This window comes from Gopherus flavomarginatus, chromosome 8 (assembly GCF_025201925.1).
Source record: "Gopherus flavomarginatus isolate rGopFla2 chromosome 8, rGopFla2.mat.asm, whole genome shotgun sequence".
In the NCBI taxonomy this organism is placed as follows: Eukaryota; Metazoa; Chordata; order Testudines; family Testudinidae; genus Gopherus; species Gopherus flavomarginatus.
Genome location: NC_066624.1, coordinates 5,572,082 through 5,586,368, shown reverse-complemented (window position 1 = coordinate 5,586,368; position 14,287 = coordinate 5,572,082). Strand labels below are relative to the sequence as shown.

Here is a 14,287-nt window from a genome sequence, read left to right as displayed (position 1 = left end):
TAACTCTGATATTTTATTAGAGCCATCCTGACACACTCAAGAGATTTAAGTGCATCGACAGTGATTTTCTGCTATTTCTAACCAGATCAGCTAGCCCTTCCCATGAGCATTTCATGGGTTTGGGAAGGGAAGTACTTTTGTTACGGGGAGCTGTTTTATCTTACCAGAAAGTGTTAGCTATACTGCTGGTCCACATTAAAAGCAGAACACATATGAGATGGGCCAATCCCAAATCCTGGATCCTGTCACCCATGAATTCTGAGAATTTTCAGATTTGAAGCCTGATCCAATTCCATGATTGGCCCTTTTATTTATAATGTGCCAAACCAAAACCTTGGACCCAGACACTCCTGCAAATTCAGAATCCTAATCCAAATTTTGTGGTTTGAGCCTACCCCAGCTCTGATTCTCCACTGACCCTAGTATTATACCTGTGTAGCTACGTTGCGGTCAACAGTTACTCCTGATTTGCACCAGTGTAAACGAGTGCAGAATTAGCCCCAACATGCATACTCAGCAACCTTCAGGTAGCATTTTCAATAAGGATAACTTGTCCAACCCCATTCCTGTTTAATGAGCTAGAGATATGAACAGCTCCTCCTTATGCTAACCATACTCCACTGAATGAGGCCTGTTCAGTTGCATGTCCCAGGTGAAGATGATTATAATAATATCGTGTGTGTCTAAAGCACTTTCTAGCTGAATATCATATTGCTCCTTAACAACCATTAATGAATTAGGTCTCACGCCACTACTGTGAGGGACGTAATTGTTATCCTCATTTTACAAGTGGACGAGTGTCAGAATCAGGAACAGAAAACCCAGGTCTGTTGGTCTTATGCATTTATAATACATGCATCTGACAAAGTGGGCATTCACCCACGAAAGCTCATGCTCCAATATGTCTGTTAATCTATAAGGTGCCACAGGACTCTTTGCTGATTACTATAGTATCTATATCATGACTCCCAATCCTGTGCCTCGCCTGCCCATAGGGGGTTTATTATTCATATGGGCTCATCATACCTACTTATTAAACATTTGAAACCTAAATTAATCAAATCAATGTTATTCTTAAGTAAATTTAGTTTCAGATTTACTTTTACCCTGCTTTAGCTTAGTTTTACTTTTCACCATTTGTGCTAATGCCTCATTACAAGTACTGCTAGATGACCATCCCTCAGTTATAACACTGACTCTATTGGTTGTCATAGAATGGCTGGCCCCTTGAGGGAAGATGGAACCCAGCCCATCTGTGACAAGCATAACCTGTCTCCCCAGGTGCAGAAAATGGGTAACATAACTCAGTTAGGCCTCTGATAAAGGAGAGGATTGGGTAAAAAGAGTCCAGAAAAGGCAGATGCCTGTCACAGTCTGTAGGGAAGGGAGTTACTGAGAGAAGCTGCTGGGGAAAAGAAGTCTATAAGCCACAGTCCCAGGAAGGAGGATGGTGACATCCCAGATTTGAGTGGTGAGTTAGGGACTGGGGAGGCCAGAACATAAAGCCATGGTCCCAGGAAGGTGGACTGTGCAACCCTCCCCCTGAGAGGTGTGCAGAAATGAGTGTTTGTGGATGCTAAATGATATTGAATAAGTTAGACCCTAGAAAAGGAGGAACTATTGTTCCAAAGAGCTTGGCTGTGACTGGATTATTCTTGGGGAACTCAGAAAAACTGAGGTAAGGTGTCTGTGGGCCACCCCAGGTCATGAGGGGGAGACCTGGGATGGCATGTGCACGCTGCTCTAGACTTCAGGACAAAGCACCTGTCCTGGATGCATTTGACTTGAACTACAGACATCAGCGTTTGTGACGCCGCATTAGGTAGCAAAGGGCATCATCGGGATGATGATGGCTAAAATATGGCGCCCTTGTAAACAGTACTTACTGTTCTTCATAAAGTCCCAAAAAACACAGTGCACTGGGGCATTGTCCTGAAAGAGAGGAAAATGAGTGCCATGACATTGCTGTACACGCCCTTTAATGTCTGTTCTTTAACTCTGGCTAGATGAGAAGTGATCAATCCTAATGTGTTTTCCACTCTGAGGGGCAAAAACTGGGTTTGGCAAAGAATTCTGCTTGGTTCAACAACAGCTACATGGCCAGTTGGAGTGCAAGCTTCCTCCATGTTGCCCTGTCAATGTGTCTCAAGTCTGACCTAAGTAGCCCATCTAGAAATAAAAGTGGAGTTCAGTCTGTTCTCATTCACACCTGAGTCTCTGCTGAGACCACGAGCAAGGTTACCAAATGTGCTGGTGGTTTTTGGGATGTGCACACTCCTGTCCACTGAGAGCTGGACTTAAGAGAACCAGCAATTTCTCATGTGCCATCCAAAAGCTCGCAGGTGGTAACAACTTTTACTGCCTACCTGGGCTACATTAGAAAGGGCATCCTAGAGATCAGTGGTTTTCCCATTACCAGTTTCCTAGATCATCCCAACCCTCCATATGTTTATCTTATTCCATAAGAGTTAGGCTATGTCTACACTAGGGACCTTATCGTAGCACAACAGGACCTGGACCAGTAGACCAGTTTGGTCACACACTTGCTGTGAAATCTTTTAGGCAAGTCACCTAGCTATTCTGTATCTCAGCTTCCCATCCGTCAAGTGATGGGAAATGTCAAGTACCCACCCACCCTTGGGAAGTCCATGGAGACGTACGGATGGAAAGCGCAATATAAGTATTACACAATATTACCAAAGCTTTGTGCAGGAGGAGGGGGTGAATTTCACCCTAAATGTTAATATACAGTATTTCTAGGTAGTGTCTGAAGGATGTAAGAAGAAACAAAGTGCTTTCCTCTTCCTTTCTGCCCTTATAATACTCCAAAAAGTTGTTTCTGATTAATTACGATCTGCAATAAAAGGCAGGTTCCTCTCTGAAACTGTGTGTGTTTTCATGTACTCATTGTAACAAAAGGACACAACTTAATTTTAGCCAAGGGCCTACTAACTGAAAAGTGCAATCAATATACTGTGGGCCACTTCTTGCACTTCTGTAGATCAAGTCATATTTCTGCATACCAGCACCCAAACTGGGTGCAGCATTTTTGTGTTTGTGTTGCTGTCCCTTTGCACTATCTAAGTGCTGAATTATAGTTTCTTAATCTCAATTAATAGGCATTGGAGAGGGGAGGAAATCAACTTGTGTTGGTTTCCCTGAGATCAGGATAAAAGAGTGTGTGCCCCTTACTGCCAGCTAGAGATTTGCTAAGGGAATACATGCTTAGGTAACTTGTGTGAATTAAACAGACAGCCTGAAATCTGTTTGAACAGTTAGTCTTGCCATTGACCTGCAGCATGCAAAGATTAGTTCAGTAGGAAGAACGTTTCAAGTGGACAACAAGACAGGTAATCCTATTTTAAGAGATGAAATTGATTTTAATTGAAGAGGCCTGTGATTAAATAAAATTGCTGTACCGTATTTGGTTCTATATGCTGTAGAATAATATTCACTCGCTCACTGAGGTTGTGAATTGATACATTTTCAATGCTGGCACTCACAACATAGGTGTTCAACTTTTCATTACTCCAACTGGCATCCTGTAATGGAAATGTACAGAAAATAAGAGTTCGGGTTATTCAGGCTACTGAGATTCCAACTGTTTGCTGTCTGGTTTGTCTGAAAACTGTTTATTAGAATTGACAAGAGGAAGACCTTGAAATGCCTGATTTAATTCAGATTCCCACTATTTATTTATTTAGGAAATGTGGTTAATGGGAAATTCAGAGACAAACTCTCTCCTAATTAGTGAACATGAAATATATCTGCAACCACCTTGACTGGACCAGGAGAGTTTCACAATCATTCCCCTACAACAAGGCAGTCAGTGGCATATCACTTAAAATGTTAGGCATGAAGCCCAACAGACTGTGAGCCCTTCAAGGCAGAGACCATGCTGCCTTGTATGTGCAGAGGCAACACTTTGTACACTGAATGCTACCATAATATAAATAAAATAATATCTATCCAGGCTTTTCTAATGTGCCCATCTTTATAGTATCTGGACTGCAACAAAATTCCAAAAAGCAACAGAACAGTCTGCAAGACTGCATAGTATTGTTGCTATTATTTTTAATGATAATTTGACAGGTATTATGCATGTTCTGTAAGAAACAGTAAATTATACTGAAGGAGAGAGGTTAGGTTGTGTTCTGATTATTTTGTGAAATAAAAGAGTTGGGATAATGCCAAATAGGCAAGACGAAAATTACTCAAATCTCTGTGGAAAATGATCAGAGAAGCCTAGAAACACAGAAGACCAGTTAGGCCATCCAGTATGCTCCCCACAGATGCAACTTTGCACCTTACCCTACACTGATTAGTGCATGGTCCACTCTAGTTTTAATTGTGCTCTGCAATGCAGCTTCCTCTAGCTAACAGATAACACTGCCAGGATCCTTTCCCTGCACAGTTTAGGAGAAGCAGTTTATCTAAATGCTATTAGGCTTGTGTTAGCTAATGACCATATTTACCACAAAGAACGAAGTTGTTCCAAAAAAATTAAACTGAATCTTTGAATGATGTTCTGGATCTAAAGATTGGCTCCCCAAGTAGTTCCTCAGCGATCTTGGCAAAAACACAGCAGCACAGGCCTTTTTAAAAGGTTTTTCACGTATATCAATCTGTATGAAAGAGATAAAATGCTCAGAGATATGTCTGCCTCAGGCCTAATACACGGTAATATCCCTACACACTGGCTTTTTTTTTTTTTTTTTGGTTAGTAGGTTTTTGGGGATGGGGGGAATTTTCCTTTCAATTTGTTTTCTTTGTGAGCATTTTATTCAGTCTGGAAAAAAAATGTGCCCTTGCAATCAAAGATAAAGGTGAACAGCTGTTCCCTTCCTTTACCCCACCCAATAGTGGGATTGGGTCAATAGCAGAAACAGAATGAGAATGTTTTACAAACACAGGGCCATCATGAAGGGGTATGTAAACCTCTCACTGGTTATCCAGGATTAATAGAAGCCTGAGCCCAATTAGGCTGCTCGCTGGTACCTGGAGGGGTGAGAGGCCTAACTGATCAAACCCAGCTGGGTCTTGATAAAGGAAGGAGCATAGAGTAGTAGGGGAAAGGTAAGCTGGAGACCCAGGAGACAGGGAGCTGTGTGTTTCCTCTTGTGGGCTAAAGGCTGAAAGATACATGAAGCCAGAACTGGAGGGTCCAAAGCTAGAAGGAAGGCTAGGGGTAGTGAAACTTTTGGGCAGACATAAATTTTCCTGAAAACAGTGATGTCAAAGGGTGTTTGGACTGAAATATATGGGGCAATAGAGAAAAGCTCTGTAGTTATTCCATGGGTACTAGAAAATGGCATTTCCTGGAAGATGTGGGAGTGGGTCAAGCTCCTGGTGTTCCTGCAAGGGCAGGAACTAGACCGCTTGGGAGCAACCTTGTAACAAGCAACACCTTCCAAAGAGCCTAGGAAGAGACTGGGAGAAAGGTCTGAGGAAAGACTATTGGTGGGAAGGAGTCCAAAGAGGCAACAGCAGGAAGTCTGATGAAACAGACTTTGGTTATTTGTCCAAGGTCCCTGGACTGGAACCCAGTGTAGAGGGAGGGCCTGTGTTCCCCTGCCAGCTACTGGGAAGATGGTGTGAAGCCTCCTTAATGGAAGGAGGATAAGGATAATTCAGAGTCCAGGGAGAGGTTTGTAAGGACCAGTGGGTCCACTTGACACAAGGTCCTGGAATTATTTGTTGGACTTACATTCTGTTACCTTGAAAAGGGTGGAAGGAGAACATGACCTGGCTGAGTCGTGAGAAGAGGTGGAACACCACAAGTGCTAAAGATGGAGATTCTGCTGTGCCAAGAGGGGACATGCCAGTGGTGAGTGAACACTTCTACAGCCATATACTCCTAACTATGCAGGAGTGGGGAGCACAAACACAGCAGTTCCAGGCAAAATAGGTCACCAGTGCTATGCAGGAACACGTGCATCAAAACCAGTCTCTGTCACCCTGTGAAATGATGGGGGGGATTCACCAGCCAGGGAGGAACTCCAAGCATTAGTCCTGATAAGACCTCTTCATTGGGGCTCGTTTTATTATCCACAAAACAAAAGCAAGCTAACTGAAAATCACTCCGCATTAATCATCAGAAGTGTTCCCTGCTCCAGCCAGCCATGGTGCGTATACACCCTTCTCCTTGGTTCCCCTTCCTCTTGTACTCTGCTCCAAACAGCAATGTGACTAGCTGGGAGCCTCTTAACTCTTTACAGGCGGTAGCACCTTTACCTAATCACATACTTCCTTACAGGAGAGTTAAGAATACATCTCACAGGGTTTAGAGTTTGAGTACATACAAGGCTTATCTGAACTATCCTCTTTGCTCTCCTTTTCTAACACAATTTCTGGTTCTGTCTCTGACTGCAAGTGAAGCAAATTCTCCAGGCATTTCAGAACCTCAAATTTTCTGAGTATGATTCTGTGAAGAGTCTGATTTACACAAGGTTTTAGGGTGGGGCCATTAGTGCTTGAGAACTAAAGATGAAAAGTGCTATACAGTATAAGATCTAGGCATTGTTTATTATTTTTCCCCAGGCCAATTTGCCCATCACTTTCATGGACTGGAAACAAAATCCAAAGGAAGAAAAATTAAGAATTTAGGCAGGACAATGGGAAGTGTTTGGATGTGAATCTGGACTCAGTTTAGGCATATAGAGCCAGGGTTGGTTTTGTGTTTGGATTCATTGGTATTGAAATCTTGAAAGGTGTTTTTATGGTAGGTTTTTTTGTGTCCCTCAAAGGGCAAAAATGTCATAATCAACTGATTAAATAAGTTTCCTACAACTTTGAACTGTGGAAATGTTGTTCTTGTAGTATTTCTGACCTATCTCAACTGGAACCATTAAACAGAACTCTCCGAGTATGGAATCCCCCCTAGGACTGAAGCCAAAGGACAGACTTCAAATTTGAACTGCAAAGGGATCAGATTTGATATTTAGGTGTAGTCCCATCTCTAGATGTAATAACTATTTCTCTAGTCAAGTTTTATCACATTAAGGAAAAGAGGTTTCAGGGGGATGATGGAGAGAATGGGATTGTGGCAAGAACTCTAAACCAGTACTTTCTCTGGTCAATTCACAGAAATATGGACAAGATCCTCAATATGTGTTGACTTCAATAATTAAGCCAAATTACAATAGTTGAGGATTGGTGTCTGATTGCAGGTAGGTTTGCTCATGTCTCTTCACTCCATCATCCATAATCTATAAGCTAAAGCTTTCATCTCACCGTGGGATCAGTGCCTTTCTTATATGAGGTAACACCAATGGCTGCTCCTTGGAAACCACTGGGATCTGGACGTATCACAGCCAAAGCCAGTACAGCCAATACTACTGTTTCATTTCTCTCAGTATAAGGCATCTTGAAACCTATCTCTTCAGTTGTCCTTAAGATTCTTTATAAAATATAACAAGAAAAAGAGACGTCGTGAAATTTTCTATTACTATGACATTTCTGATTATCACAAGTATTGACTAAACTCTCTGCCCCTTGCTGACTGTGTGACAGGCATGAACATTCAATGGAAGAGACCAAAACATGCAGTTTCCATTCAAGAAAAATGCCCATTGAAATGAGTGGTAGCTTTGTCTGAGTAAGGATTGCAGGCTCAGACCTACAATCAGCAGCATCACCCTATTATAGCATTGTATTGGCAATGTTTATGGTTATTAAAGAAAATAAAGCCAGCTCAATTTCTCATTTGGAAGACTTGAGGCCAAAGTACATGCAATTTATCCTCCTTGGCTTGGTAGAGATGTGTCAACCAAAAGGAGTCTGTAGAGTGGGAAAATGTATGTTAAGACTGCAATGGTTGTGGATGAAAATCTTAATATTTCTGCTTGAGCTGGTCCTGATTTCCCAGTTGTCATGGGGAGAGAACCTGCCTGATGTATACTTTGTCCGGTCACGTGAATGAGGGTCCACAATAGGATTCCTCCAGATTATAGACTTTCCAGAGCTCTGAAGCCTGGAGTTCCCTTTGAACTTCACCAAAATATCTCGAGCCAAAATTTCAGTCCAGGGCCATCCCTGGGTTAAGGGGTGATTTGGTCAGTGTATAAGTACCTACATGGGGAACAAAACTTTAATGAGCTCTTCAGTCTAGCAGACAAAGGCATAATAAGAGCCAATGCCTGGAAACTGAAGCTACACATATTCCACATAGATATAAGGCTTTAAAAAAAAATAGAGTAATTAACCTTGGGAACATCTTAACAAAGGTTGTGATAAATTCTCCATCAGTGGAAACTTTAACATTTAAGAGTGTCTTTGTAAAAGAAATGCTCAAAGCTACTTTGAATAGGAGTTCCCTGAATTAATTCCTGTGGCCTGTTACATAGGAGGTCGAACTAGATTATCGCAATGGTCGCACCTGGCTTTATAATCTGTATCTGTTAACATAATATGGATTCTTATGGAATCACTTAGAAGCAGGTGCTTCTAAGGATGCATCACAATAATCCTCTCCTTAAAGCCAGATGGATCAATGTGTCCTTGCTATGGACTCTCTCTGTTCTTTAAATAACAAGGTTGTAACTTCTTAAATTCTTCAAAACTCAAATATTTCTAAAATAACAGATGTGGGGGGTGAGGGAGGGGCTTCCCCTAGATAACATCTAAATTATTATCTCTGCTTGGTAGTGTGGTGGCACCTAGAGTCCCCCAGTCAGGATCAGGGCCCCAGGGAACACCCATAACAGATGACAATCCCTGCTCTGAAGAGCTCACTGAGGAGTTTAATACAAAGTTTTCACCAGGGTTTGTTTCTTTCTTTTTTTTTAATTATAAGACACATTTTTAAAATGCGGGAGTGGTTCTGTACTAGCAGCAGGCATACCGCCCACACTGCAGCAAGAGACTCTCTTGTGAGAGAATATTGCCAAGAGGATCAGAATGACACTGAGCAGTGTCATCTGCCATATTTAAACTATTTTTGGCATTTTTTCCTGTTTATAAAGACAACACACACTTGCCTACTGCAAAGAGCTGGGCAACTTTATATGCTTCCACCAAGAGACCCACACATGAACTGACTAAACTGAAAGCTTCATTTTCCTTGGAAACTTTCAAAAACGTTGATGAGAGCAAAACATCATCTGAAACTGAGAAACTTGCAAACTCTGGCAGTCCGCAAAGTCAGAGCTGCAGAGAGAGAACTTTTTAAGTAACTGTGTCTAGTGCTGCTGATTGGTGCTGATTTACCAGCCCTGGCAAGGGGCCCTCTCTGGATTGACACAGGCAAACACTTTAGAAATAAGTGTCTGAAGTTAGGTTCCCCCAGCTCCACATTTCAGTTCCCAGTTAAGAAAAGTGATTTTTCAAAAGTACTGAGCAATGTGGACTTCAGTGGGAGCTGCTTCCTGCCCAGCACTCCTGAAAATCCAGCCTAAACACAGAGTTGGGAACCTAACTGTAGGCACTTGTTTATGAAAATCTTTGTCTTAATAATGTAGAGAGATGGCAGGAGTGGTTCTCTTTGCCCCCAAGTGGGAGAGTCTCTTTTTCTGCCCCAATCAGTATTTGTACACAGTGAACAGCTTCCACTGCAGAGACTGAAGGAGACCCACATCTGAGTATCCCACAGTTCAGGGGTTAGAGTAACCTCCTGAGCGGTGCCTGTTCAAATCCCTCCAGCCCCTTAGGCAGAGGTGGGAATTGAACCTGGATGTCCCACCTCCCAGGGGAGTGTGCCAACCACTGGCAGGGCCAGCTCTAGGCTTTCTCCTGCCCCAAGTGGCGGCGAACCAAAAAAGAAAAAAGAGAGCCTATCGGCAGCTCAATCGTGCTGCTTCATTCTGCGGCAGTTCGGCGGTGGGTCCTTCACTCCCTCTCTTCCACTTCGTCAGCAGCTCAAAGAGGAAGAGAGGGACTGAGGGACCCGTTGCCGAATTCCCGCCGAAGACCCGGACATGCCACCCCAAGAGTGGACAGAGTGCCACCCCTTTGTACTGGCCACCGCAAGCACCTGCTTCCTTGGCTGGTGCCTGTAGCCGGGCCTGACCACTGGGCCGAAAAACATATGTTGGTCAGCAACCATACCACTGCCTCCTCTGGCCAGATCTTGAATGGTAGGTGGCTCTGAGCACACCTACTCAATTGGGCCCATCAGGAAAAAGAGATGCACCTCTATCTTCCCCCAGTTTATGGCTCTTAATGGGGCTTAGGCAAGAGATGTGTCTGGACACCAAGAATGCAGGGCACATGCCCAGAGACGGAAACATAGGCATTTTGGGAACTCTTACAGCGAATATCTAGGCATTAAGTAAATTAAGTGGCAGCTGGGCAGGGGGGTTGTAGATCAGTGGTGCCCTCATGCCTGGGGTTTAGAGATCTAAGTTTTTTTTGTGGGTCTGGACCTTAGTTTGTCAGCCATACTTTCCCATAAATACACTGGCCTGGGGAATACGCCAACAGCCTGGAGCATCATTACCATAGATCCTATATGTGGGAAAGTTGCAGGATGATGCAATAAGTCTCAAGATGCCTTTTTTAACAATGTTATTCCTTAATGATTTCTTTAACTTCTGTACAAGTGATTTACTAGATACTTTACTTACCTATTGGTGACTGTTTGCAAGCCCTGTGTATCTATTTCTTTCAGCAAAAGGGAGTTCAGTATTTTTAATGTAGTCACAGCAAGTGGCTTGCTTATCTCATCACACTTTGAAATAGCAGAGACTTTGTTTACAACAACCTCAGTTTCTACCTCATCCAATTTAGTAAAGTTTTTCATCAGATTTAAAAGGTGCTCTGCAACATCCTCTGCATTTTCTGGAATAGATTAAAGAACATAGAGGTGACAATGTTTTGTAATAGAGCTGAAATGCTTATGTAGTGTTAAAAGAAATGCTTAGCTTGCTAAACTGATTCAGTAAATGAAAAGACTGTTATAGATAATGTAAATGTGCACTGATCAGCCCCAGGTCCATAACACACACTTTTCACAATTATAGTTAAAAGATGATGCAATCACAAGATGTGCTCCAGAAACTGTTAATTTATGTAATAATCCTAGTGCAAATAAAGTAGTTTCATTCTCAGTCCATTGTTGCTGGAGTGCAAGCAGCTATAACTCCAGATACATTTGCAAACTAAACTGTAGGCATATGTTAGCCAGCACATAAACCTCACGACATCAGTGCGTTGTTTCTTATTACATATGATCCTTTCTAACTGTACTTGTGTTGATTAACACTGGAAAATCCTGTTGACCAGTCCAGTGCTAAAACTCACTTCTGCCATCTTTCACCTTTTTCATTAGTGTCTTCATTTAAATAATCCAGTGCCACTCATTTAATGCTGAAGGTAAAAGATCAAACACACTTCTCCTGAGTTTCTAGCTCTGTGCAGTGGAAAACTATATCCCCTGGGTTTTGTGCTCTCTTCTCTTTTCTCCCCCCAACCCCCATTATTTAACCACTGTGGAAAATGCTACTCTGGCAAGTACTATAGACACAGAGATCTCACCTGCCTCCCCACAAAAAGATATCAGTGTATGGGGGAAGTACACAAGGGGCTGAAGGGCACAGAACCCCCCCCCCCCACCCTAGCCAATGGATTTGACACAAGGCATCTCCTCCACAACTGTTCTTCCAGTCACAGGAACAGGCTTCCTCACTAGAACAGGAGCCACCACCACTTGGTTTGTGGCCATTGTGTGTGTAGTCACGAACTCACTGGCTTCGCTCCCAACCCCCACCCCTGTGCTGATTGATGGGGAGCTGGTATGGAGCCCTCCTCTGCTCCATTCAAAGTTGCTTAGTCCCCCTCTCTTCCTGCCCCAGGGCAATATGGTGCCCAGCTGTGATGGTTTACTGAGCTGGAGGCCTTCCAGGCCCATATGAAGCTAGGTCGAGTTCACGCTGTATGAATGACATACAGGATGAGTCTGCCTGTACCATGGAGACTCTGAACCTAGAGAGCTGAGGTTTGTTCTCTCAATAGTGCACGTAGTGCTTCCAGCCTAGTGTGAAATTCATGCATTTAAAAAGAAAAATAAATCAGGTGTCAACAAGCTCACTCCTTTAGCACATAGTCTGCAAATCTCAGGTTGTATTTCCAGGAGAGAGAAATGCAGTTTTATTGATGGAGTACAATCAATACAGAAAATAGTGCTAAAAAGTATCCAATATTTTTTTCAATTCAAAACTAATTTCATTTCAACCATGTTAACAAGCTTTTGTGTTTGCATGCTGGGAACATTTGATTCCTCTAGCTCTACTAGTACAAATACTCTCCCCTAAAGTCAGTGTTTAGTTTGAACATGCATCAGAAGCAAATTCTGTGTTTGGAAAATCTGCTATTTACAGTTCACATTCTGGCCTTCACCATGTAAGCTTTTCTACCTGTGTTGGTTTCTGCAGAAGTCAGTGGGGCTTTATGCAAGCACAGAGATTCCTCCACATGGAACAGCTTGTCAGATCAGTGCCTCTAGTTAGTTACATAAGCCATGTGGTATTATTTCTGTTGAGATGATTTACCTAATAGTCACCCTGGCATAAAATGCAAATATCAAATTGTGTATGCAGATTTACTATTCAGTTTGATCTTCAGGCAAAATTATTTACTGAAAAAGTGTGTGAATAATTCCAAACTACCCACAAATTCCAGGAAGTTTGTTTCTAGACAATCCACATGTAGGATAAAAAAGCAAAATTCATGGAGTTCATTGTGAATTATTTATTCTAGTAATAAAAATGTGGATTTGAGATAGAAACTAAGTCATCAAAATGACAGAAGTTCAAAGCAGGACTCAAAACTATTTCTGTTTTTTAAAAAAGAAATACACTTTAAGATGAACAAGTGAATGACCTGAATAATAATTGTTACTGCTCCTGTTGTTCAGATACCCAAAACATACACTCATTTAAAAAAAATATTAAATCAGTTGCAGTTATAATATGATGGGTCAAAGTAAACTTTTTGGAATCTTACCTTCTGTTATGATGATGTTTTTAAGACCCACAATATTATTTGGAAGTTCTTCCAGCAATTTACATTGTGTCATATTTGGTCTTTCCCAATAAGCTTTCCCACTCTTAATATTTATCCTGCTAAAAGAGACAAGCAGTATGCATTATTTAATAGAAAGAAACAGATTCTATTCAGTGATGTTCACTGCACTTGCAGATACAGTGGCTACAAACATAATTTATTTTTGGAAACAGATTAATTCAAGGGTCACATTTTCCCCCAGTGCCCGTTCTCAAATTGTGGACATCAGCTGAAACTCCGATGCAATTGGAGGTGTCTAGAACTAGACATTCTGCCATTGTAGGGTACAGAGCCATATGTGGGGATGGCAGAATACACTACAGAGTATCTACTACTCCTTAATGCTAGAACAGCATACTAGCTATGGTGCCAGCCTGCACTTGCAGTAGATGGAAGCACATGTAGATTGTGGACCCTTTCCCCAAAGATCAAGCCTCTTCTAGCCCTGGTGTGCATCCCATTCAATTAGGCAGGTGCACGGCTGTATGCTAAAATAGCTCACCAGCTGCACACCCTATCACATACAACCTTGTTTCCCTGCTGCTTACCCTGTTACTCCCCATGCCAGCATCTGCTGAATCAATGCCAAAGGGCAGATGATCTCATCACTTACCAACTCCTGGTGGCAGAGTGCTTAGAATTTTTCACACATCTTAATTCAGTTGTGCTAGCAGGATTAGTCTCTGTCCACAGATATTTCCCTTTGTAGGTTGACCATTCTTCTGGGCAAGTGCCTGGAGCTAGGAACAAGACTCATACAATTATTCGTTATAAAGCTTTTATGAGCTCCAGCCTATCTAGGACTCATTATTAATCTGGATATTCTCTCGCTGGAACAAAGCTATAATGTTTGCCTCTCCTGTTGTCTTGATATAAGAAAAAGTTGTGCTTAAATTCTCATTTGCCTTCTGTTTCCCCTGAGACTCTTTTTTTTCAGGGCAGGTGCTGGGTTAAAAACATAAGAACGGCCATGCTGGGTCAGACCGAAGGTCCATCTAGCCCAGTATCCTGTCTTCTGACAGTGGCCCATGTCAGGTGCCTCTGAAGGAATGAACAGAAAAGGTGATCTTGGTCGCCTGTTCCCAACTTCTGGCAAACAAAGGCACCGTTCCTGCCCATCCTGTCTAATAGCTATTAATGAACCTATCCTCTATGAATTTATCTATTTTGGGGTGGTGTGGGGGGGGTTGTTTTTTTAACCTTGCTAGTCTTTGCCTTCACAACATCCTCTGGCAAAGAGTTCCACAGGTTGACTGTGTGTTGACTATGTGTTGTGTTGTGTCAAGAA

General features: G+C 42.3%; 1 protein-coding gene across 1 annotated transcript in view; it reads right to left on the bottom strand.

The window, feature by feature from the left end:
* Positions 1-14,029, bottom strand: part of ADGRG4 (adhesion G protein-coupled receptor G4) — a 31,261-nt gene extending 17,232 nt beyond the window's left edge. The window contains exons 1-8 of the mRNA XM_050965214.1: positions 14,020-14,029; positions 13,613-13,739; positions 12,940-13,058; positions 10,563-10,776; positions 7,234-7,399; positions 4,476-4,625; positions 3,420-3,542; positions 1,887-1,932 (exon numbers count right to left, since the gene is read on the bottom strand). Coding sequence (XP_050821171.1) covers positions 1,887-1,932; positions 3,420-3,542; positions 4,476-4,625; positions 7,234-7,399; positions 10,563-10,776; positions 12,940-13,058; positions 13,613-13,739; positions 14,020-14,029 — 955 coding nt within the window. The remainder of the gene's footprint in view (positions 1-1,886; positions 1,933-3,419; positions 3,543-4,475; positions 4,626-7,233; positions 7,400-10,562; positions 10,777-12,939; positions 13,059-13,612; positions 13,740-14,019) is intronic.
* Between the last annotated feature and the right edge of the window lie 258 nt (positions 14,030-14,287).